The sequence below is a fragment of the Hemiscyllium ocellatum genome, chromosome 32 (genome assembly GCF_020745735.1).
Source record: "Hemiscyllium ocellatum isolate sHemOce1 chromosome 32, sHemOce1.pat.X.cur, whole genome shotgun sequence".
NCBI classification, from domain to species: Eukaryota; Metazoa; Chordata; class Chondrichthyes; order Orectolobiformes; family Hemiscylliidae; genus Hemiscyllium; species Hemiscyllium ocellatum.
In genome coordinates this window covers 36,181,580-36,207,115 of record NC_083432.1, presented here as the reverse complement: position 1 = coordinate 36,207,115, position 25,536 = coordinate 36,181,580, and the positions used below count along the sequence as shown (strand labels likewise).

The 25,536-nt window shown below is 38.8% G+C and overlaps 1 protein-coding gene across 1 annotated transcript in view; it reads right to left on the bottom strand.

The window, feature by feature from the left end:
• Window positions 1-210: 210 nt before the first annotated feature.
• stk17al (serine/threonine kinase 17a like) overlaps window positions 211-25,536 on the bottom strand; it is a 52,894-nt gene continuing 27,568 nt past the window's right edge. The window contains exons 3-7 of the mRNA XM_060848727.1: window positions 10,866-11,010; window positions 7,786-7,912; window positions 7,470-7,518; window positions 6,284-6,463; window positions 211-4,038 (exon numbers count right to left, since the gene is read on the bottom strand). Of these exons, the coding sequence (XP_060704710.1) occupies window positions 3,777-4,038; window positions 6,284-6,463; window positions 7,470-7,518; window positions 7,786-7,912; window positions 10,866-11,010 (763 nt within the window). The 3' untranslated portion in view covers window positions 211-3,776. The remainder of the gene's footprint in view (window positions 4,039-6,283; window positions 6,464-7,469; window positions 7,519-7,785; window positions 7,913-10,865; window positions 11,011-25,536) is intronic.

Here is a 25,536-nt window from a genome sequence, read left to right as displayed (position 1 = left end):
TTCAAGAATAGGAAATGTTGAAGGGATATGAGCCAGGTACTCTGAGATGATGGTAATCATGGACTGTTTCTGTGTATGACACTGACTACCTAGCTCACAAAAATCACTCTTTTAGTCCCCAGTTTCATTTCTAATGGTTTAATGACAATTGATTTTCAATAAATGAAAGGCAGCTGTTGAACTTAAATAATAATGTTTTATTGTTGTAAAAAAAAAGCACATTATGTGGACAATGTCAAACAGTACCTTTGTCATCAGTTTGGCTGTCAAAACTATCGCAGTAAAGAAACTGTACATTATATTCTTGTTTGGGGAGGTGCTGATAAAGTTGGCAGCATTTCAGAAGACAAATAGTTACAATGATTACATTTCAAAAGTCTAGTCCAAGTAACATCCCACTTCAAGGAACACAGTCATCCAGTGAAATTACAGTAGTTATTATGAAGTTTGAATATTTATCCACCCGATTATTTAATATAATGGTTATGCTCTTTATAAAGCCTGTGTCCATGCTGTTGCTTTGTACACCAAAATGTGACACTTATCATACAAAACAAATGTGTTTATAATAGCAATGTGAAGGTAAGGAATGTTTTCTGCTAACTCCAAACCACTCAAGCAAAGGGTCAAAAATGCAAAGTTATTCTCCACATGTTCCATTCATTCAATCCCAAAATCACTCCTTAGGCTCCACACTTTTCCTTCACCATTGTGCTCTCCCTCCCTCTCTCTCTCTATTCTCCTATCTTCAGATTTTGTCCATATAAGCATTGAAATTTGGGTATTCTTTGTTCCTCAGAGTTTAAAGATGCACAAATACCTAGATGGGTTAATAATGTCACTGAAGTGGTGCAGAGTGCACATGTCTGTGCGAAGAGTCCATATTAGAGCAGAATTCACTCTGCAACCTGGTCAGAGATGGAGAGGGGAACAGACGCCTCTTTAACAGTCAGCCACATCTGGCTGCTATTACGTCATTACATCATACTATTACATCATTAACCTGTTTATTTTAAATGGATTAATGACCATTAGAACAGTAGATCGAATGTGCCAACATTCACAAAACAAGTGGCATCACTTGGAAAATGATGCTTTACCTTATCTAACCATTTTTACACAATTAAACAACATTGACCTATCCCTCCAATTGTCCTGTCAAAAACTTCTGAAAACATGGCAGACTTCCAGGTAGACTTCAAAAGATTTCCTAATAAATCTCATTTTCACAGGACCAATATGATTGAGTAATTCTGCCCACAATGCTCTCTGCGGTGATCTGGCATTGAAATGTGGCAGTAATGTTCCATCACATGAACTTAGTTCTTCCCACAGTGCTAAATAGATACATTCGAGCACTTCTATAGAATGTTAGAATGCTGATATGGTTCTGGGAAATGCTGTTCCTTACTGAACAGGAGTGATCCAAGAGAAAAGGAGTAATAATAGCACAGGCTGCCAGTTTTTGCATTGAATAACCCCAATGTCACTTTAAAACAGGAGCTGCCCAAAGAAACATAAAACGAGATTTCACCTTATCAGTTCAACACAGTCTTTACACTTGGCCAACAGTTTCCATCTGAAGAACACATCTGAATACTTATTTCATAACTCCACTCAATTGTTGAGAATACAATACTCCTTATCTCAAAAGTCTTTGAACTCCAATGTACAACAGGAATACTGTGAGAAACAGGTTTTCACTGGTGTTGGGCAATTGACTTCTGAAGGTCACACTGCTGTGTGCTTGACTCAGTTTTGCTGTAAATGCCTAACACTTCTTGCAGTGCAGCATGTTATTGTGATCTAAATTAGTCAGGATTCAAAACAAACTGAACCAAAGGAAGGAGCTGTGTATTCTTATGCAGACAACATAGGCTGGTGTAATGGAAAGTAAATGATTTGTTCCATTGCAGAAAGACAATATTATGTGCCTCTATCCACCCTCCCTCCTCTGATTATGTCAAATGTGCAAACATGAATGTCAGAATTAGACCACTGTCAGGAAGCACTGGCAGCAGCCCTTTGTTAATAAGACTTTGTACATTAGAAACCAAAAGTAAAACACAGCACATTACTAGTAAAATGTTACATTCCTGATCATTTGATTGTTGGAAAGAGCATTCACACAGTTTACTGCACAGACTAGATTACTCCAATAGCCTACATTTGAATTTCCTTATATTATATCAATAGAAAAATAAAGTGACGGTTTGTGTGTCTGCTACATGTGCCAGAAAAGTTGCTCACTGCTCTCAACCACCCACTGTCACTGTCTCATCTTCCCACCCTGAAGGGTTTTCCTATGTTTCTTGTGTCTAGCGATGCTCAATGATACTCAAAAATTCACGTCAAATTTCAAAACATCTGAATACACGTGTTCTTAATATTTAGCCAAGTATCAAGGCACTGTAAATCTTTTAAACTATATATCTATATTTGTATGTCTCTCAGTCACGAGAACTTTAAAACATGTGCTTGCATGCACAACTAAAGGAAGGGACGCACGAGTGCATAAGCAAGATGAATGTCAAAAATGCTTCAATAATTGTTCTGATATGTTCCTGGAATGTTCTTTAGAAAATGACTACATTCTAACCCCTGACAAAATTCTTTTGATAATCGTGATATAATAAATAAGGAATAAAAAAATACACTTATTCCCTAAACCCAAGACAGACAAAAAAAAATGTGCACTAATGCTCTATGTGCCATTAATTCATTGCAGCCTGACACATTCCAATGTATAGTATTGCAAGGAATTTTTCTTAAGATGTCCTGCAGCCCACAGAACTCTAATTATTAGTTCACTTCATGACTTGAATTTTAGACTCCACTGACACCCCCTCCCAACCCAAATCTTAGGATTCTCCTTCAATTCAATAAAGAATTAAAAGCTCAATATTGTATAATTGCAGGGTGAAAAGTCAGACATTGTAATAGAATTGAAATGAGAACCAACATGGAATTATTTACTATACAAAACATGCAAAATTAGCATTGCATGCTTTCAAAACAAATGAAATATCATACTTATATTCAATTTTGGCATTTTCTCGACAACTTTAGAAGATCAATTTTATTTTGCTGAATTTCTCATTTCCAACTAGAATCAAGGCAAGTATGAAACAGTCTCATAAAGGGGATAAAGTGGATTTGCAATAGTTGGGGACGTTCTCATCAGTATACCGAACAAGAAGCTTTCTGCAGCTACACTGTGAAGAGAGATCCCTCCCACAAAATAGGTGAGTTAAACTCAAATAAAGCAAGCTTTTTCTTAAAAGCCTAAAGGAGCAGTACCAAAGAAAGGTTTCTCAAACCACAGAGTGACAATACAGAGTCGCCAGAGAAAACCCAACAGCACTGGATGAATGCAAGATTGTAATTTCCACAAGCAGTCTCCAGTGTGCTCTCTGTTACAATTATTTCCATGTTGCCCATTCTAACCATCGCAAAATTTACCTTTCATTGGTTAAATAATGAGATGCAGAATTCACAGATTTAATTAGCAAAGGTTTTAACCACATCTCTCAACTCTATCAGCAAACCTCAGAGGGCACTATTTCTCCAGAAAAACTGCACTTTTCTTCTTAAACCAGGTGCTCAATTCAGGCCATCCGCTCTATATTACACCAGGCTTATGCCCAATAAAAAATTAATTGCTCTAAGTAATGAAAGCCTGCAGAGCATTCAGCCATGTGGCACTCTGAGCAGCGAACAAATGCAGTGCTCGGTGTAGCTAGATGAAGCCGGTGTACTCTCAAGTCCAGTTTACATTAAGCACTCAGAAAATCTCGCAATGTCGTGAAAGACTCCTCAAATTTGAACTGTTTGCGCACTGCCGTTCGCTCGATCTCAATGTCCTTGTCCAACTGCCTACACAGGGTGTAGGAGGCCATGAGCACCAGTTCCTCGGAATCCGGGCTGTTCTGTTCAGACTCAGACTGTTCTTCCTCCGACTCTGTTATGGATTTTGGCACCTCTAGTTTGGATGAAAGCCACGGGTGGTTTAAACATTGTTCTGCTTTTGCTCGTTTCCTTTAATGACAAAGCAGAAAATTAATACAGATACTGTTGTGTTCCAAACTTTTATCTAATTACTCACAATTTTGTGTTCTTTAAACTGTATGCAGATTTAAGTTTACCAGAGAGAAAAAAAAATTACTGTAGTTTGCAAAATTAATTGTAATGCATTCCATTGCAAAGGTAAATCCCAAAACAATTGATGAAAGGGCTTAGACTTTGCTGAATGAAAATTACCATATTAATACTACAAGTGTCTGTATGACATCCCTTTGTTTGCTATTTTAATGGAGGCGTTACTCCAAATAAGCAATGAGTGAAGGAAACACAAGGGGGAAAAGTATTCAACACTGAAGGCACAATTTCATGGCTAACCTTTGTTTCAGAGAATCTTTTCTTTTTGATTGATGCTAAATAGACTCCCATTAAAATATGTTGTGGATGTTTACTGTGTTGTTTTGAACTTTGCTTGGAGAAATAACAATGCAAAAAAATTCTATGAGATGTCAAAGACAAAAATAAGACCACCAACTGCTTTTCTAAGAACTACAAAGATGCTCATTAATTTAGTTTGATCACAACACAGAAATATATTGTGCCAATGACATTTGGCTCAACCAATTCAGGGTTGATTCATTTCCCCACCTGAACCGTTCAAATAATTCTACATGGGCCTACTTGTAACATTATTAAAAGAGTACCTTAACTTGGAAAAATGATGTATGAATACAAGAGCTGGACTTCAGTAAGAGGCACCCTGCACTGCTCAGATCAGTGAGATAGGGGCCTTACTACTCAGGAGAATGACAGAGGTGAAATAAATGATGGACAAAGTAGCTGGTTGAATTTGAACCAGGGACCTTGTGATGTGCAGCCAAATGTCCGCTTAGACAGTACACTCGCTAGAAATGACATATTTCCTCGCCAGCAACCTTACGAGATATTTTTTAAACTGGCAAGCCGGAATGCAATTGCAACTATATCAGTGACCAGTTATCCAGTCAGACTGTTTCAGGCAAAAGATATTATGCTCAATATGCCACATAGCGACACAAAATTGATCAAATATAGCTTTCTATTGCATAGAAACTTATTGATTTTAGATCTCTCTGCCTTACTGATTCTCTACAACATGAAATTTGTGAGACATCTAGAAATTGAGCAAAGTACCAGAGCAGGTTCCAAATGAACTAATGTTGCCAAAAGGTCCTTAAATTTCACTTATAGCAATGAGTAATTGGGCCTAAGGGAACATTAGAAAATATTTTCCATTACTCGTGTATCAATCATTGAACCTCAAAATGGAGGTCAAAGTAAAAATAAGCTCCAATTCGAATGGCGTATCTAGTGTATTACATTTTGGGTGAAGACCATGGGAGTGCACAGTCTAATTTCTGCTTCTGTGTAGGTCCATCTGGCATATGGTTGACAACCTAAATTCTGACAATTTGGTTGAGAAACATACGGTTATATTTTATAGTTATGCACAGAGAATGTGTAGTTTTGTTGTCCATCTCTAACCGCCTCTGAGAATGTGGAATGAGGCGCTAACCAGGTAATTAATTACTATCTAAAGTTGTAAAAACTCATCTCTTTTACTAATGCCCTTTAGGGAACAAAATCTGCTATTCTTACCAGGTCTGGCTACATGTGACTTCAGTCTGGCCTACATATGACCTCAGACCCACAGCAAAGTGGGTGACTCTTAACTATCCACTGTGTGTTAAATGCTGTCTTAGCCAGTGATGCCCAAATCCCATGAAATAATAAGAACTGTCATAGTGTTGCTGGGGAGAAAGTTCCAGGGATTTGACTTTGCAAAAAAATGAAGGCACAGCAATGTGTTTCTAAGTAAGAATGGTGCATGTCTTAGACAGGAGGTTTGTGGATGGTGGTGTTCTGAGATATCTGTTGCCTTTGATAGTGGAACTCAGGGATTTGGGAAGTACTGCTAAAGAAGCTTTACGTAGTTGTTTCCAATTGGAGGTGATGCAAAGTTTCTCTTTTGACAGGAGGTCCACTGACAATAAATTCCCAGTGACAGATGGGGAAAGGAGGAAAGTTTATTTTCTTGCAATTTCATTACAGTTCCAACCTATTTTTACCAGACAGTGTGATTTATACAGAATCCCAAGCACTCCAAGAATCTGATACTTTGCTGATTAACAAGTTTTGATTTTCTGTCTCTTTTTAACTCCGTATTATTGTCATGACCAGCTAACACCAAAGACAGTTATTCAAAGGCATATTAATCTCATACCTGGGGTCCTTAATAAGAAGGCTCTGAATGAAGTCTAAAGCCAAATTGGAGATGCCTTCAAAGATGTCTTCTGAGTAATCAATGTCCACTTTGGAAATATTGAGATACGTGGATTGCTTGTCATCTCCAAGAAAAGGTGAAATGCCCGTCAACATGACATAGACCAACACCCCAATACTCCTGAAAAACAGCAAACATAAAACATAATGGAGCTCTTATTCTTCATTTGAAGATAAACCAATCCTTGATGACAATGCATGAACCACAATAACACTCCTGTTTCCAAATCAAGGTAACAAAGGAATCAAACAATTCAACACTACTGTTGATACAACAACTTTGGTAGAGCTATTTTCACTTGGCTGTAAATGTGAAATGCATGTGGAAATCCATACTGCAATGTCAGGAGAGACACGAGACTTGAGTGATGCACCCATCTTCTGCCAAGGCTATAGCAGAAACCTGGATGAATGGTATGGAACGTTCAGGCAAGCCTATATTGGAACCTTTTTAATGATGCCACTACTTTAACTGACTGTTTATCATGAAGTGTTGCATTTGCAGAGAATGCTGGTCAGGGCAGCAAGGATATTCAAGTTTTGAATTTTCCATCAAGTGCTTTGAGGTTTGGGGTTAGTTTGTACAAAAGCATTTGTTAACTGAATGGCTTTGCTGTTTTATTTCATAATTCACATCTACCCAGGTTAAATATATAATTGGGACATGACAGCCTAGTGGAATACTGGCTCTGAGGCTTGGATTAATGTTATGTAGTTAGCAATTCAAATCGCATCATAAGCAGATTATGATGGTCAACTATTAGATTGGTGTAAAAAACCCATTTTGGGCCACAACTGACCTTTACAGATAGAAATCCGCCATCCTAACCCAGTCTAATCTACAGCGTGACAAAATAATACAGTCAATCCTTAACAGCCCAGCAAGCCACTCAGTTGTATTCAAGGCTACAGTGTACCACAACCTTTGAGAAGCAATTAGAGGGGGGCAATAATGTGATGTCCACATCCAGAAAATGACTTAAAAATACAATTTTTGGCAACTACCCAAGCCCATAGGTATTATATATCAGTGACTAGGTACACATGTAAATGATTTTCAATTTGCATATTGGTCAGAAAATATCACTAAAATCCACATCTACCAATACAGCAAAAAAAGCACTTACCACATATCTGTCGCTGTTGTGATTGCCTCATAATTTAATATTTCGGGAGCTAATGGAATTGAAAACACAATTAGATACCTTGGAAGTTGAGGATCTGTTGTCTATGCATACTTGACTAACCATTTAACACCACTTCTAAGTGGTTTCACCCTCTGCACAATGTGATTCAATTAAAATACAAGAATTCAATTATTTCTAACCATATTAGCTACAGTAAATGTAGCGTATTATGCTACCTGAATGTTAATATTAATTCTCAATTCTTAGCAGACTGCTAACAGTTCTGCGAAGACATGTGTTGTCAGTTGGCACTTACCTACATACTCTGGAGTGCCCATAATTTCCCTAATCTCTTCAACATTATCCACTCTCCTGGATAGCCCAAAGTCAACGATCCGGATGTTGCCCAATGGATTGCAGCTGGTCAGCAAGATGTTTTGAGGCTGAGAGGGGGAACAGAACAGAAATAAAGTTTCTAGTACACTGTTCACTGATTTTCAGGTTCAGAGCACAATTACTGTCAAGAACATTGGACATAGGTGCTTAAAATGTACGAATACTCTGCCAAGCTATTATATAGTTAGCACGCTGTTAGGAACACTATAGTCAAAATTTTACAGTTTGAGTTTGTAAAGATTGCTTGCAAGTAATAAAAGGTGACATAACGCCAGATTTAGCAACTTTAATTAGGAAAACATATTCAAGAGAAACCTATTTGCTCTTGGAATGGAGGTAACATTAAAAGTCACACTTATCGCCCATCCTGAGTCACCCTGGACTTTTAAAAACAACTGCACACCTTGCCAAATAATTTCAATCAAAAGGCATGGGCTGGAGTTGCTGGTCAGTCTATAGGGGCAAGAGTTCCCTTTTCCCTTACCAATGGAACATTAATGATCAGCAACTTTATATCATCATAGCCCTTCTGCTGCACAGAATCAAAGAATTACACAATACAGGAGGAAGCCATTCTGCCTAAGGCACTCACTTTGAATCTTTCCACATCCCTGATCTTTTTGCATCTAATCTTTTTATCCATTTTATTTTTGTCAATTATTTCTGAACTGCTGTCTTCGTTCTTTCAGGCAGTAGATTGCAGATCACTATAACTTACTTATGTATAATAAAAAAGGCATTTCTCCTCTACTTCTTTTACTGGTTATCAGAATTACTGACTTAATTCCACAACTTGCCCTTGTGAGATCTGTGTTGCTGGTCCAGTCTTGTAACCCATAGAGCATCAAAGGCATCTTAACAAAAGAGCTTCAGTTCAAAGTGGATTTATAATTACAAACAGGGCAGTGAAAGAATGGGTAAAGTGTGCTAGACACTGATTGAACTAGATCATACGAGGGCAATGACGACAAATCGCTTTGTCAACTACAAACTTGATGTGTATTGACAATTATTTATGTTTAAGGGAGCACATTCTTCATGAACAAAAAGTTTGGAAATTCTTTTATTGTTTACCATCTCAATGTGATGTTGCAAACTTAATTGGTAACAAAAAAATTGTACTACTGATGACTCAAGTAATCACGATCAAAATGATCAATATTCCTTCTGGATCTCTGCCTCTTGGAATTATGATACTTTATATTTTGGAAGAATTAATACTCAATTAACAGAATGGACTGCTGTGAAATTAAATCTCCTCAGAACGCAGTACAGTATGTTAATAAAATAGGGAAGCACATGCACATTGAAAGATCAGTTCCCCACAGCCACTGGCAATGTTTTGTGGATTCCCATTTTGCACATGATGGTGCTGCATACATTGGTTACACCATAACACAGTTCCACTTTACACAAATACAGACCTGAATCTGACCCATTAGTTCAGGGCATCCCAGATTACAGGTCGCGACACTCACTGGGGTTTTGAAGTGACATTCTGGGGTTGAGAGTTGTAAGGCAGCCATGGCTGCTGTGACCTCTGACCGAGCATCAACAGCTGACAGGTCAATTTAAAGCCTGATTTTTTTTTTCTTTGATGAATCATGGGCACTGGACAATAGATAAATCTTTGAGGTTGGATTCCTGCTCACAAAGCTAGTGATTTTTGATTTGAAATGCTGTCCGTAGGTTAAGCATTTGGTCACCCCTCCACATCCCAGCTCATTACTACCTGACTCTCTCCGGTCTCACTTGCAATTTTCAAGCTTCAAAATGGACTCATGGTTGATAAATGTATTGAAAGCATTTGAAACATCTGAAGTTCAGGTGCATACAGAGTCAGCCTTTCACTATTCTAACCCTGCGCGGCTTGTTCTTAAGGGGAATTTTCTTCAACAGATGACAGTCAAGTAAAAAGAGTCACAATAGAGTTAAATTTCTAATTTAGATTCAATTCCAGGTATATTGGCAACTTTAAACTAACATTAATAAAAGGTTATTCTTAATTGCAGCATTAAACTAACATGTAACGAACTAAGATAGGAAAACATAAGACAAATAGTCTACTGTTAATTCCTATGAACTGCATCCATTCTGTTTACCAGTCAAGACCTGCACTTGTATCTGTAGTTGCTGAACAGTTGCCATCAAATTAAAAAAACAAGGAATCAGCAGCTAATTACAATCTGGCAAGTATCCCACGGAACCTCAGGTAAAATCCTCTTAGCCACAGATGAAATGAAATGAGTAGGCAGCAATCTTGTAAAGTCAGAGAGAGTCAATGTGGCGTCTTGTTGTACAAATGTGTCATAATGTACCACTAGATCATTAAATCCATCAATTAAGTAACATGTACAAGCAGGCACACTATCAAGCCTTGATTGAGACGCATCTATAATCTCAATCTGATGTTGTGGGTTGACGTCCGTGTTATGAAAACTTAGCCAACATCATGTAAGTTAGTATTTGAGCATAAAGCACCTTTAGTGGAACATACTTAGGAAAATTAGGGAAAGGTTTCATACATACAAAATAAAATGTCATGATGTATATTGATCCCACTGCTCCTTGTCTGTGGAAAGAAAGCTTCTGCTGGCGCATTTTGATTTGTCTAATGAAACAGTGGTAGCACTGTGAGGCCAGTGCTTTAAACTTCTGACCAACTGAATGAGAGCAAATTGCCTTATCATTCCATTCATTCATTGGTAATCACCACAAAGTCTGGAAAGCAATACCTGGCCAATATAGGTAACTCTCAGATGTAAACCAAGAGATTACCTCAATCTCAACAGCTTTTAAATTACTGGAATGGGTTCCTGTCTTTATTGGTACAGTCCAAGCAAGAATCGTGCAAAAACACATCAACCATTGCAATAATTGAAACATATGGTGCAAAGGTGACAATTTTACTCAAACCACAGAACCTGTGCTTTCTGGTTGTTCAGAATTGGCAGCAATGAACTCTAGACATCAGTTTAATATGCTGAGGAATAGCCTTACCTTTAGATCTAGATGCACTATATTATTCCCATGCAAATAGGAGACTCCATCTAGGATTTGACGCACAAGACGGATGACATCTTTCTCTTTGAAAGCCTCATCTTTATCAGCAACACACTGGTTAAAGATTTCTCCACCTGCAGCACTGGAAATGAGGTAAAGTAAAGTAATCATTAACATCAAGCTTACTAAATGAACAAAGCAAAATCTAATGCTGAAGGATGTTATTCATAACTGTTTTCCTGCACCCCCCCCCCCCCAACCTCCCTCATAAAGGGATTCAAAATTCCTGATGTACAGCACAGATATTGAAATGCTTTGATGGCAACTTAATAAGTACCGAATGTTTATCACTTGTCAAGTAACTTTCAACCTTAAAGTATGTTAGTAAGCTTAGCATAGGAGCTAGTTTTTCTTCAGATTCTCTTGACTGGATGCAACATTCTGCCAACATATTACACAGTTAGTATCATCAACAGTAAATGCCAGGCTTAGATGTTTTAGCTCACAGAACAGTGACAAAGGTATACTTTACTTCATCATTGGAAAACAAGCCACACCCTGCATTTTAAAATGTTGATGTGGAAAAATTGTCACACCTTACACTCCCCATTAAGCTAGCTCTTCCATTTGAGAGAGATATGTCACCACAAACAAACATTCTTCAGCTACCTCGTGAATACTGGAGCGGAGAAGGTGATTTTAATCAAAAATTGAAAAGTTCATTTCCATTAGGGGCACAGTACAGAAGCAATTTGATGTGAACTATTAAACAGGTGAATGGTTAAATATACTCTTTAAGGCCATGATCTTTGCTAGTCCCCCTCCATCACTGATCCGAAATTTTGATTAAAATAACTGAAGGCAAATAATACCTCCTGAAAGACAGGGTCTGAACCATCCATCAGTATTTGTACAAACAAGTGGTGTGTTTCATTTTTTCAGGAATTATTATTTGTAACTGATTTTATTTAGCTCATTGTGTTGTTCTGTAGAAATGCCTTAAACTGTTGCGCAATATTTTGCTTACTTGACTTACCAACTAACTATTGTGAAACAAAAGACTTTTGTAAATGTTTGCTTTTTCACATATGTTCTCTTCCCTTTCCCTCACCCTGACAAATCTACCCATACACAATGAATGGAGGAGAACTTCAAAAATTCTGACTATTTTCTGGCCAATGATGAGAACTATACAGCTGAAAGTCACATAAAACAAGATGTACATTCTAAAATACTTGTCACAAAATTGAAGAAACAAGACATTGTCATGGAAACATCAAAATAGGGGAAAAGACAGTTATTTTTGTTTTGATTATAGATTGATTACATCCTTTGGAATTGCTTGACAGCCGCTAGAGGAATTTTAAAAATTTCTGCAAGATTAGTGTAATGATGGATAATTCTATACATGTTTTATTGAAGAAATCAAGGCATTTGCTAATGCATGCCATGGTCAAAAAAGGCAATGTCCTACTCTATTAGCAACTGATTATCCATTTCCTTTCTAATGGGGAAACCAGTGTCCATCCTTAAATCTTCAAATCCGGTTTGAAACCCATGACTTCATTGCCAGTGGTCCATACAGAGTTATTGGAATGGGCTGCATAAAGGCATTGAGGCATTCCTTGAGCTATGAACAGCAGGGCAGGCTCAATGCCCTACTTCTGTTCTTATGTTACTAGAACACAGAAGCTTCCCAGAAGTGTAGATATGCTAAAGGTTACTGGCAGTGATCGGTAACTGGACAATGCACTTTTGGTGATGGGAAAAATTTCAAATCTGACTTATTGATCTCAAGTTCCCTTGGTTCCTGGGCCAACTTGGCCCTGATAAGTGAATAGTCAACAATGCAAGCTGAACAAATGCAGACCATCATATCCATATGACAGGTGAAAGTGGAAACCTTCGTTTTAAACAAGAACATCTTGATTAACTGTTAAATTCTACATCTAAATTGAGATCAGTGCAATGCTGTAAAAATTATACAGTAGACAGGCAGGAGGCTGGAAGAACACAGCAAGCCAGGCAGCATCAGGAGGTGGAGAAGTCAACCCTTCTTCATAACCCAAAATGTTGACTTCTCCACCTCCTGATGCTGCCCGGCTTGCTGTGTTCTTCCAGCCTGTCTACTTTGGATTCCAGCATCTGCAGGTTTTGTGTCTATAAAAATTAGATAAGCTAACTTTTTAAAATGTTTTCATTATCCAAAGTTTTAACAATTTGCAATGTACAGTCAACCTAAATGCATGCAAAATGCTCATCCTGCTGTTAACAAGCAGTTAATCTGATAATTTTGATGTTTAAGATAAGCTCAAGAAAGACACAGACACCTTTTTGCAGAATGTGGTCTCTTTCTTCACCTTGCAAACAGGTACACACACCCATCCAGGATTGAAACCACAGGACTCTCGCTTCTGACTAAGGAGGGTTGTGGGTACAGGTTCAATATTACTGCTTGAACACAAAAAATAAGGCTGACACTTTCACACACTGACAGTGCTGCACATTAGACATCCACTGTTTTGAATGAGGGGGTTAACAGAGGCCACATCATGTCTCGTCCCATACCCCCCAAAAATCAGGTAAAAGATCTTCAGCACTATTTTCAAAGAGTAGCAGCTATCCCTAAAGCCTTGGGCAATATTTATCCCTCAATCAACAAAGTAAATTGTCTAGTCATTCTCACATAGCTGTTTGAGGGAGCTTGTTTTGCACAAACTGCCTGCTGCAAATCCAATACTGGAACAGTGAGGATACTCCAAAAAAATACTTTTGGACGGTGTGTGTATTCGTGAAGGATGCTACCTAAATGCAAGTCTTTCTTTCAATTCACAACATGCAAGCAGTCTTCAAATGGCTTAAACTGACCATTTGCATCCTGAAACTGGGCATCCAGAGTCATAAAGATGTACAGCATGGAAACAGACCCTTCGGTCCAACCCGTCCATGCCGACCAGATATCCCAACCCAATCTAGTCCCACCTGCCAACACCCGGCCCATATCCCTCCAAACCCTTCCTATTCATATACCCATCAAATTCCTCTTAAATGTTGCAGTTGTATCAGCTTCCACCACTTCCTCTACCAGCTCATTCCATACAAGTATCACCCTCTGTATGAAAACGTTGCCCCATAGGTCTCTTTTATATCTTTCACCTCTCACCCTAAACCTATGCCCTCTAGTTTTGGACCCCCAACCCCAGGGAGAAGACTTTGCCTATTTACTTTATCCATGCCCCTCAATTTTGTAAACCTCTAAGGTCACCCCTCAGCTTCCGATGCTCCAGGGAAAACAGCCCCAGCCTGTTCAGCCTTTCCCTATAGCTCAAATCCTCCAACCCTGGCAACATGGCCAACTTGGTGTGACCCAGCTGTCATGACCCATTGGACAACGCATCCATCCTAAGACAAGCCAAACAAAGACTGGCATGAGACTTCCTATAAGCATGGTATTCCAACCGGAACTCTATCAACAAACACATTGATTTGGTCCTTATTTCCCACCCCCTGAGAAAAAGAACAGGAATTGACATCACCACAGGAATTGACATCACCTATCCAAAGTAACCCAAACATATAAACAGAAAGCAGGAATCATCAGCAGTGCTTTGTCCAGAGACTCACTGAAGATGTTACCTAATATGGTGACGAAATGTCTGAAAATGAACCTGCCAGCTCAGTGAGCAAACCTACATCCAGGACCTCAACCTGAACTACAAATCTTCTCAAAACTCACCTACCGGATTATTTTGCTGGCAATGACTGACCAATGGCAACTTCCATGTTGCAGTCCCTGGGTCAGTGTGCTGGGAAATTGGAAGTGGCTGGGGTGGGAAATACTCGAGGAACAGAAGCTGCTTGAAACTAAAGGAATATCACCTGTTTGAAAATGTAATGCCACATTTTTGCAGCAAACAAATGGTGTAAGGTGCTCTTGTATTTTTTTTAAGATTTCTCCTGGTTATTGTTTCAATTTAATTCTGCACACCTGTCCATTGTGGTGATTTACCGAATCCATTGTGGTCTTTTTAAACTCTCTCCACGCCGCCCCCCCCCACCCTCAAAGATGACCATATGTATTTATTTATGGTCTGGAGATAAGAACAGCCTGCTGTCAGTGCATTTATATCACACCTTTCACAGCCTGAAGGCAAAATGAACGCTTTTGAAGTCTGTTCTCTGTTTTAAATGCAGCAAGTACAACCCCTTGCTCCCTCAAATAGCAAGGACCAGATATTCTGCTTTTCTGATGATTGAGAAATAAATAGTGGTAGGCTCCATGCTCCAGCAGTGAGTGATTTCACAGCATACACCTTTTGCAGCTAAAGGAATTTGATTATCTGGAGGAAAGGTTTGTGTTGCTGCCTCCATTTCTTTGATTGTTTACACATGATCCCAGTGCAAGGATGAGCCAAGATGTCTGGGTAGCTGAACATCTACAGCAGACACCCAGGACTGGCTGTTTCATTGCTTTTGCCCTTTACCACAGTCCACTTAGTGTTGCTAATTGTGCCTTGTACCATGACATTGCCATGTAGCAAGGTGAGATAAGTCACCAGAGAAATTGAACCAGTGCTGCCTGCTCTTAGCCAATTAAGCCAACTAGCCCCAGCGATCAATATTGGCCAGGTCCCCTGAAACACCATTCTCTTCTTCAAAATGGTGACAAAGGGACCTTTTACATTCACTCAAGAGGACAGAGGGAGCCAAAAGATGGCACCTTCAACACACCGTACTTTACTGCACCTTGATTTTTGTGCTGAAGTCCTGGAATGGGACTTGAACTCTCAACTTTCTGACCAAGAGCTTACTGTGAGACCAACTGTGCCACAGCTCCATAACTACACTCAACACTCCTGATTGTCCCTCTTACGTCCCTCTAGGCTAAGACAATCCCACCCACAGGATCCACATTCAAACTGTATTGAAATTGGGGTCGATTCCATAATCTCCTGCTTAAAACCGGGGAACCTTATACATCCCACAGTCTTCCCTTCCTCGAGCTCCTTAAAACCCAAACCTGACAGTCTCTGAACCCTACTGTCAGACTTAAGTTGTCCTCGATTTTATTACTAGCTTGGCAATATCTTTGCCTCAAAAATTTCATCTTGGCTTCTCACTGAATAAAAATATAGATTTGTCATCTGTCTATTTCCTCGCTTGAAGGCAGGAGGTGTATCAGCTTTCCTAATACTTGATTGATTGTTTAAGATCTGTATCTCAACACTGCACGGTGCAGTACATCAGTAACCCAGCATGGAATTCAACCAGTCCACTTCCATCTATTTTCCAGGTTCAGATTCTTTACATAAAAAGGGAGCAATGTCCCTAGGAAATAGGCCTAAATTGCAGAAAAATACCACAAAGGAGTTGCACTAAGGAAGACTAACAAACTTCAGGGGGTGGGAAAGAAATAGTTAATTATAGCTTAAGAAAAGAGCTTTCATAAAATATTTCAACAGGATAAAATTGCAGGCAATATAAAGCTGTTGCCTGCCATCAAAATATCAAAAGCACCGCAGACCTTTTGGTCTTATTGTTTTTGGCTGTGGTTTTTGCTCAGATATGGCTTATCCTGAAATACAGGCTCTTGTCTGTGCAGGGTATTAAAAGATTATTAATCTGCTACCAAGCTGATAGAAGTAGGATGTTTACCCAAGGCAGAATTCCTTGATCATTTCATTGGTTGATGCATTCCTGAGCCAAAAAGATGGCAATGTGCATTCTGTGGTACTCTAGGCGTCCATCTTCGATTTTCAAACTTCGGTCACAAACAGATTATGTCTTAACAGTCACTGACAAAGGGTTTATAGGCCTATGTTTCTGCAGCTACCTGGACATTGCAGAGATCTCTCTCAGGGAAAGAGTGGTGTCGCTTTCAAAAGGCTGGGAATCAGTTAGCAGTCGGAATGCAGTTTCAGCTGAGCGAAAGCAGACCACAGATTTCTATTTGACCTACCCAGCAGGAAACAATTCTTATTCCAAAGGCAGTGAAATTATCCTGTGAAGTTAGCAGCAATAAATGGCATTGCATTAAATACTAAATTCTTCTTTCTGTTCTCTAGTGGTGACATTTGTTCACTCAACAGATTAACACCGTGGCCAATAGCAGAAGGAAACCAGGCTTTCCGGTAAACATATTGCATGTTTATTCTGTAACTTGGCCAATCGCTGGCTGAGTTTACCTTGTTCTGAGCTGGCTCATTAGCTGGAGTCCTGAATGACAGTGTCCTCACGTAAAGTACAAATCAATCGCTGCACAAAATTGCACTAATTACACTTTACGGACTTTGGTGAAATGGCTGCTGTGAACATACTTCTTCGTGACTTAGAAAAACAAACACTGTGGATTAGATAACAAGGTCATTTCTTGTCGTAATGTTCAAATCCACTCCTTCCCTACCCCCAACGCACCCACTATCTGACTGTAAACTGTCTATAGAAACAACAGACAGGGCACCACCAGAGACTGATGTTTCCTAAATAAATACAAGTGAGGGAGGCTATTTGGTCCACGTCAATTTACACACCTAGGAAAATCACTACAATGGTCTCCACCTTGCCATCTACTTAAATTTGAAAGAACATAGCTATCTTCACCACAAAATCTGTACAACAATTTTCAGTCTTCAACACTCTTCACAAAGACGTTTCTGTTGGTATTTACCCTTGGATGTAACTCAACAAAAGTTAATCCTACATGGAAGGTAATGCCAGCCATAAACAGTAAAAACTATAGGAGAAACTTCACCAGTTGAAGTACTATGATTGCACTGGCACACTGTCAAAACAATGGCTCTGAATTGGATAGAAATAGCTACAGAACACATTGGTTTTAAGAGCTTAATATACTACGGCAATACTTCGTGGCTTCTGTAGGCAAAAAGTGCAGAATGCAAATACAAGACTGTAGAAAAAGATACACACCACTTGGCCCTTTCTCATCCAATTCTACTCAAGACCCAATGTGATGAATTCATTAATCTTCATCTGTACATATTAATGTGTCTGGAAACTTTACGTTGACTCAAACAATTCACTGAACTTCACCATAACCAAGCAAATTTTCTGACAAGATTCTCAACCCCAAATTATACGTCAGACTCCAAATAGCTTCATAATTCCAGCAGAGAATCATCATCCAAGCACAAAGTTACTATGGGAAAGCAATTCCAAAAAATGTTTATGCAATTGTTGAAAGCCAAAATAGATGCAAACCTCAAGTTAACTTCAGCAATGTTACAGGAAAATGAGAAAAACAAAATGGCATTTGCAAATGCTATCTGCTCATTTAAGAATGATTAATTAGGTTGTTTGTTACTTCTCCTTCTCTCTCTCTCTCTCTCTCTCTCTCTCTCTCCCACCAATTACCAGAATCTCATATCAATGGTAACTATTGGGATATCACCTCCTAAAAATCTGACTTTGCACATAGACATGTACTCAAAATGCAGAGAGATCACTTCAACTGTCAATTACCAAGACCAGACCAGAGTGTGGAAACAGCAAACAGAAATCAAATGATACAGAATAAACAAAATTAGTCTACTTCACTTCCTCATATAAAACTTAGCCACCGCTAAGTATAGACACCACTTCCTTTCTAATCAAAAGGGACAAATTAACTCGCTCAGAAATCATCTTTTCAAATGTATGTTAAAGCTTCTTATTTTGTTAAAAGTAGTCCAAGTCCACCTGCAGCAAGATGCAAAAAATACCCAGGATTGGGCTGATAAATAACATTTGCGCAAGTTCCAGGCAATGAATATCACCAACAAGAGAGAATCGATCCTGCACCCCTTGATATTCAATGGCATCACCATCACTGTATTTCTCCACTATCAACATCCTAGGGTCACCACTGACCACAGAATGAATGACACTGGCTATGTAATTCTGTGGCTGTAAGAGCAGGTCAGAGGCTAAGAATCCTGTGCTGAGTAATTCACCTCCTGACTCCCTAAAGCCTGTCCATCATTTAAAAGACACAAGTCAGGAATTTGATAAAATCCTTCCCACCTGCCTGGAGCAGTGCATCTTCAACAACACACAAAGAAGCTGTCACCAGCCAGCTTGATTGGCAGCTTAACACAGTCTATAAAAAGGAACTACAATAACACACCAGGTTCCTTAGACATCACCTTCCAAATCTTAGTTAGAGACAGGGCTCTAGGATTTTGATAGCATCATTGATACACTTCCAGGTTGGTAACAAGTGGAGGTGTTGCCATGGACCTTCTAAGTGGTAGAGGACATGACTTTGGGAGGTTCTGTTCAAGGTACTTGATGACAGGTTGCTTCAGTACATCTTGCAGACAGCACACCATGCCACTGGCAGAGGGGAGTGAATGTATTAGTAGTGGATGGGCTGCTGCATTGACTTGGATGGTGTTAAGTGTCTTGGATGGTGTTAAGTGTCTGTGGGTTGTTGGAGTTGTACGCATCAATTAGAGAATATTCCTTCACACTTCTCATGCTTGGGGAAAATCGAGGTTTACAGGTTTCACAGAATTAAATTACCAGTTAAACAAGGAGAGCACCACAGCGCACACAAAATGTTGAGGATACAGGGTATTTACAGAATATCTACTCCTGCTCCTATTTTCTACATTTCTAAAAACCAGAGAGTGTGGCTATCTATGCCCTGGAAGAGTTGACTAAAAGGAAACGAGTGCTGCTTCTTAATACACTGTGCCCTTAACAATGCACTAAGTGCTAACCAAAGCAGACCCCCTATCCCATTGGCAGTGCATTTATTGAAGTGGCAGATAGGCCCAATGTAGATAGCTTGGACATAGCGCAGTTAACATGGGTCACAAGTTTAGGTTTTTAATAATTGGCCCCATTCTTGATCGATCAGAAGTCAGTAATGAACAAAGTATCTCTTATACACTGGAAAATCACCGTGACATTCTATTTTGTATTAAAAATGGTCAACATCCTTATTCAAGTGTTTTGTAATTATGCGTATCCTTTTAAGACAGTTGACATACTTAATCACAGGCTCAATAATCCTGTTGTTGGAGTTTCTGTTTTGTTTCAAGTTACAGTTGTGTATTCAAATATTGCAAAACTGCTCTGGTATATTTGATACTGGATTTCTTCTTTTAAAAAAGTATCAATATTACCAACTGCTTTAGAGGGCTTTCAGTCATGGAACTGTAGGTATGCATTGAACATGTCCTTGGGATTGTAGCACTGTTTTAGTACTATTTCAATACAGTTAGACTTGTGAATTAATTCTCAACAGGAAAGAAATGGAACATTTAGGCTTTCCAATGATCTGGCAGGTTTTGAGGTGGTACAGAAATGGATCATATACACCATAAAGGTCAGAGATTCCATTTTCTCGGTAAAACCAGGAGCAAAGCATCAACTTTTAATAGTCTTCGTTTGAGCTTCAAAAAAAAAGTTACTAACTTTCATAAACAGTCAAACTCCATTACATTCCTGCTTTATTCTTACTTCACAGCAGTGACTGTATTTCAAAAAAGCACTTCATAGCCAATAAAGCACTTGAGACATCCAGTAGTCACGACAGAAATGCAAAACTTTTTTTTAAATTGAGACAACTGGTGACCAAAAAGACATTTTATCTGAATATTTAAAGCAGTAGAGATAGTTACCAGTTGCCCAAGTGAGATTCATTTCCTGAATCTTGCAGGTGCTGGCTTTCACTCCCCTATTAAAGCAGTTATTTTCAGTCAGTGGCAGGCAATCATTTGCTGCATGGTTATCAGCCAGCAGCATGTATAAAGTATCACTGTGAATGTAGCAGCGTGTGCTCTAACGCCTCACTAGCAGGTAATTAACTGTGCTGGAAAAGAAATGGTATCTACTTCGTGCCAAACATTTTTTCTAATCAGCCCTAGATAATGTGCAGATTGGGGTGTGTCACCCTTTGACATGTTCAGATGGCATTATAAAGTTAAAGAGTGAATTTAGAAATTTAAGATTGGCGTATGAAACCTAGGGTGTGATAGTCTTTGAAAGTGATATAAATACAATATAAAAAGCCTATGCAACTCTCCATATACATGTGAAGCTATTTTCATGAGAATATCTGATGATGGTCACATGTGAACTGAACTACAGTTATATATTTTCAATGCACACTGCAGTGAGTGACAGGTTTCAAATATGCACAAGAGTCACCAGGACACAGTTACAGCAGACAGTAAAGAGAGAGTAAATAAATACCAAACATTAAAACGCATGTATTTTACATCAACTGAAAAGGATCATCATGCCTAGCATCCTATCTGACCCTGAGCCAAGTTCTCAACCCAATATCCTTCCCAACAAAACTCCCAGCTTGCACCTCCTTAATAATACAGATTTCCACTCCTCCCGCAACTTAACAACTGCTGAAACATTCAATTCCATGTTCTCCAACTCTAGACATCACTATTCAAATGCTGTTGTGACTGCACCCTCATTCTACTTTCCACCTTCCATGAACTTCTACTCATCCAGAATTCTGCAGCAGTTATCCTGCTCTGCATCAAAGTCTTGTTCACCCATCAGCCTCTGCTCACCTGTTTCACGTGGACACTGGGTCTGGAAATACCTCAGCTTTTAAATTCTTATCCTCATTTTCAAATTCCTCTGATGACTTTGTCCGTCTTCATCTCTGTAAGCTCCTCCACCTTTAGCCCAGAGGGGCTTCTCCAATTCTGGTAGCTTTTACATTCCTGATTTTAGCTGCTCCAAAATTGTTGGCTGAGACTTTTCAGAGATATCCAGCTCTAGAATACCACCCTTACAATCTGCTTCCTCCCTTCAGGTACTTCCTGCATGATCAGCTAGACGGTGTGATCCAACTGACAATGATGGGGCTAAGGAATGATAGAAAAGGAAAGTTTCATGGCAGGACATGTAGATATTATCCAACTTTTGAAGGTTGAGAGAGAGGATTGCTCAGTTTGGCTCATGTATCTAAACCGAACCTTAACACAATTCATTCAAATACAATAAGGCCATCCATATGTCCCTGCAACAATTTGCTTCCTTTCAGAAACCGTCCCTGTTCTAACCATTAATAACCATACAATTGTTTTTCCTTTTAAAGTCAGATCACTTCACTGGTTGGCATGTTGCTGAACATTTGCAAAGTTCAGAATCTTTCAGCAAAATGCTGAAGTTCAAAGAAGTGGTGCATAGGATGTGTGCAAATTCTCATTACTTGAGCACATTTTCTCGAATGATGCTTGCTGAGGTACCAGATGAAACCACCGGATGACAAGTTACGTGTGAAACAAGAACTTATGCTTCAAGCTAGCTTTTAGAATGAATGTCTAGGCAGACCACATAACCACACACCTACCTTTCAGTGCATTACATTATAAATGTAAATCACCTTGAAAAATGCTGATCTGATGTATTCTTAAATTTTAAAGGCAAGAAAGATGCCATTTTTAATGTTCTGCCAACCTGATTATAAAAGATAGGGACTGATGGCACTGTCAGTATGTTGACTGGGAGCCTGGAAAATGTAACTTTTACTCTATGTAAGTGAACAAAAGAAAAAGACCTGAAGGCAATCCCAATCAAGTGTACCTCTCCAGATAAAGAATTATTCTGTTTTTAGATAATTTTAGATGGTACTTTCAGCTCAAAGTAGGACACAGAAGACCATAAGCTTGAAAGAATATGTATCAGAGACACAGAAAATGGAAAGACTATATCCAGAGAGTGTGCAGTCTGAATACTGCAGCTTAGACTGGAAAATAAATCCTATACACAGAAAAGGTTTTAGTAATCTCAACAATATATAAATTTTAATATTAGAAGCTATCTTGATGAACAACTTTAGAAATAATCCCTTAACTCCCCTCGCTATCCATTCATAAGTGCACTGACTAATGCAGATGTAGCAATAAAGACTAGGAAGTTGGAGGACTCTTGAGGCTGGGTCATTAAGTACATTTAAAGCCGAGATAGACAAACCTTACATCGGTAAGAATATTGAGGGTTAATCGGGAAAAGGCAGGAAAGTGGAATTGGGGATCAGATCAGCCATGATTTCTTTAAATGGTGGAGCAGACCCAATGGGCTGAATGGCCTGCTTCTGATCATATGCCTTGATTCTTGGTTAAAATTACATCAAATGACTTCAGGGCAGTAAGAGTCCTATGGTGTGCAAAGGTACTAACAAATGGTGGCTATCAAGTGAATGCCTTTGAAAGCTGTACATAGACTGGTAAGTGAAGGGTAAGATTAGGTTTTAATTTCTCAAATACAACCAAATTGACAGTCAATGTTTGCTGCCACTTGACTGAGGAAGTGCAAACTCAGAACACGTGAAACTGTGCTCCAGAATCGACTTTCAAAAGAAAAAGTAAGACATTGAAATTTTTTTAAAATCTCAAATGTAGCAAATAGATACAATAACGTCACTTTGTTTTTACATTAATATCTGCAGTATGCTTATAAAATGGATAACTTCATTCCCATATATGAATTACAATGAATTCTGAAGTTGAAAGGAAGGATTCTATTGAAAACAAAGAAAGAACTCAATCTATAGAATGAACTGATAGTGAACACTTACCTCACATTTTAGTGTAAAAGTTTTTCACTACTGGATTACTGGGTGATCAGAGTCAGTTATCCTTTTTTTGTGTTACATAGGATCCCTGAATCCCATACAACCAACTTCATGGCCTCTGCCTAGCCACATCTATCCTAGCCATGCCCAGTCATATACTGTACCTTATTTTCCCTTTGGATTTACTGCTTTTCCACCACCCAACCTAAATTTTGCCATCAGGAGCTAGTCCTTCTATTGTTATACCATTGAACTCTAAATATTTTCCTTTAATGTTTTAATCCATGTACATGGCCTTGCAATGCTGAAGTGATGTCCAGGAATATCAGCCAAGGCAACTTACATTCAGTTTATTTCAACATTGTCCAGCTCAATCATAGCTTACAAATGTTATACCATTTTTCCTCCCAGCAATACTAGAGAAAAACTCATGAACCTAGTTAAGGACCAGCATTAAGTTATGATCACTTCACATAACCATATACGGACAATAGTCAATATCATTTGGAGTCATCTGTTGACAGTTACCAGAGATAGTCTGACCAATAAAGTCAGACTGAGGATGTGGCTTTACAATTCTGTCTGCTTTTGCAACAGGAAATGCGTGCAAGCTACAGCTGTTTCAAGTAATTAATATTAAAGTTCTCAGAAGCTTCTCAATTCTATATTTTAGCATTTTAATGAATAAAAGTCCAAATATTATCTTAGTGAAATAGTAAATAAGGCAAGAAATATCAATAATTTCTGAATAACTTCCATACAAGACTGAAGTTTTGTGTTCAACTCCAACATCATTGATACTCAGGCCAGAGTTGACTTTTTTCACTCTGCAAAAATGCAGCACCTTAAACTCACTGGATTAGATGTTTACCTGCAGGGCCTGGACTGCAAATGTTGGATCCTCTGTCCTGACCAGTTTTTGCTCATTGATTTCAATGAAGGATACTTTAATGAACTGCTATCAGTCCTGTTACATTACTCTCCAATAGATGAAGGCAAAAATTAATTCCACTATATTTTTTACATCCTAGGCGGATAACAGCAACCAGTCTTTGCCATCAAAGGGTCATAGCCTTGCTGATTAGGAACTTCACCTGCAATATCGTAGATGCCCCACTTTTCTTGTAGTGTTGTACAAGGCGACAAATGTTGGATTAACCAGAGAGCTGGTATGTAGCTTAAGAAATGCCAACTGAAAATAAAACACATTTTGTGGTGACAGGAATTTTAAAAAGCTATCTGTGTTACGATCACTATTTTTCCTCATAACCTTTGGCAATGTCACTTATTTTGTAACTTCAAATAATTCTGTGAGGAACATGACTGCCAACAGAATGTGTCACCCATCATGTTGCAAAGACTTTGATTTATAAAGCCCGTACCATGCACAGGTAAATGTTGCTTCAAGTTCCTTAAAAACTGTGCAAGTGCCATTATGGCCAGAGTTTAGATATACTGTTCTTTAAGGAATTCATTCAATCCTTAAGAGAATTCAGTCATGGATGTTTCACTTCCCAGATCTGTCCTATCTGCAAACTTCAAAAGTAAGGGCAAGTTAGGCAAGAATTATTTTATAGTTAAAGAACTATAGGACTTGCATTCATACAGAGCCTAAACATCATTATTTTATCTCAAGATGTTGTTTTTATTCTTACAAGGGATGTGGCCTGCATTCGCTCCCCATCTCTAATTGCCTTTCAGAAGTTGATGCTCAGCCACCTTCTTAAATTGTTGCAGGCCATGTGCTGCGAAGGGATAGCAGCCATATTGTTCCACATCAGGACAGTGTGTAGATTGGAGAGAACTTAATTGTGTCCTCGTGCATCTCTTGCTCCCATCTTGTTAAATGGTATAGTTTCTGGGTTTGGAAGCTGTTGTTAGAGCAGCTTTGGTGAGGTTAGCATCCATCGAATTACTTCTGAAAGTTAGGTACTTTTGTCAAATAGTTAATACTGACAGGTAAAGAAAGAAACAATCGTCCAATCTGTTCAGATTAAAGATGATTAATGGTGATCAGGATACTGGGAAAACTCCCAGCTGTTCTTAAGCATGTGGACAGGCAAAATGCACTTTGCCTTAAATAATTCACTGGAAATAGCAGCACTTCCTACAACACAT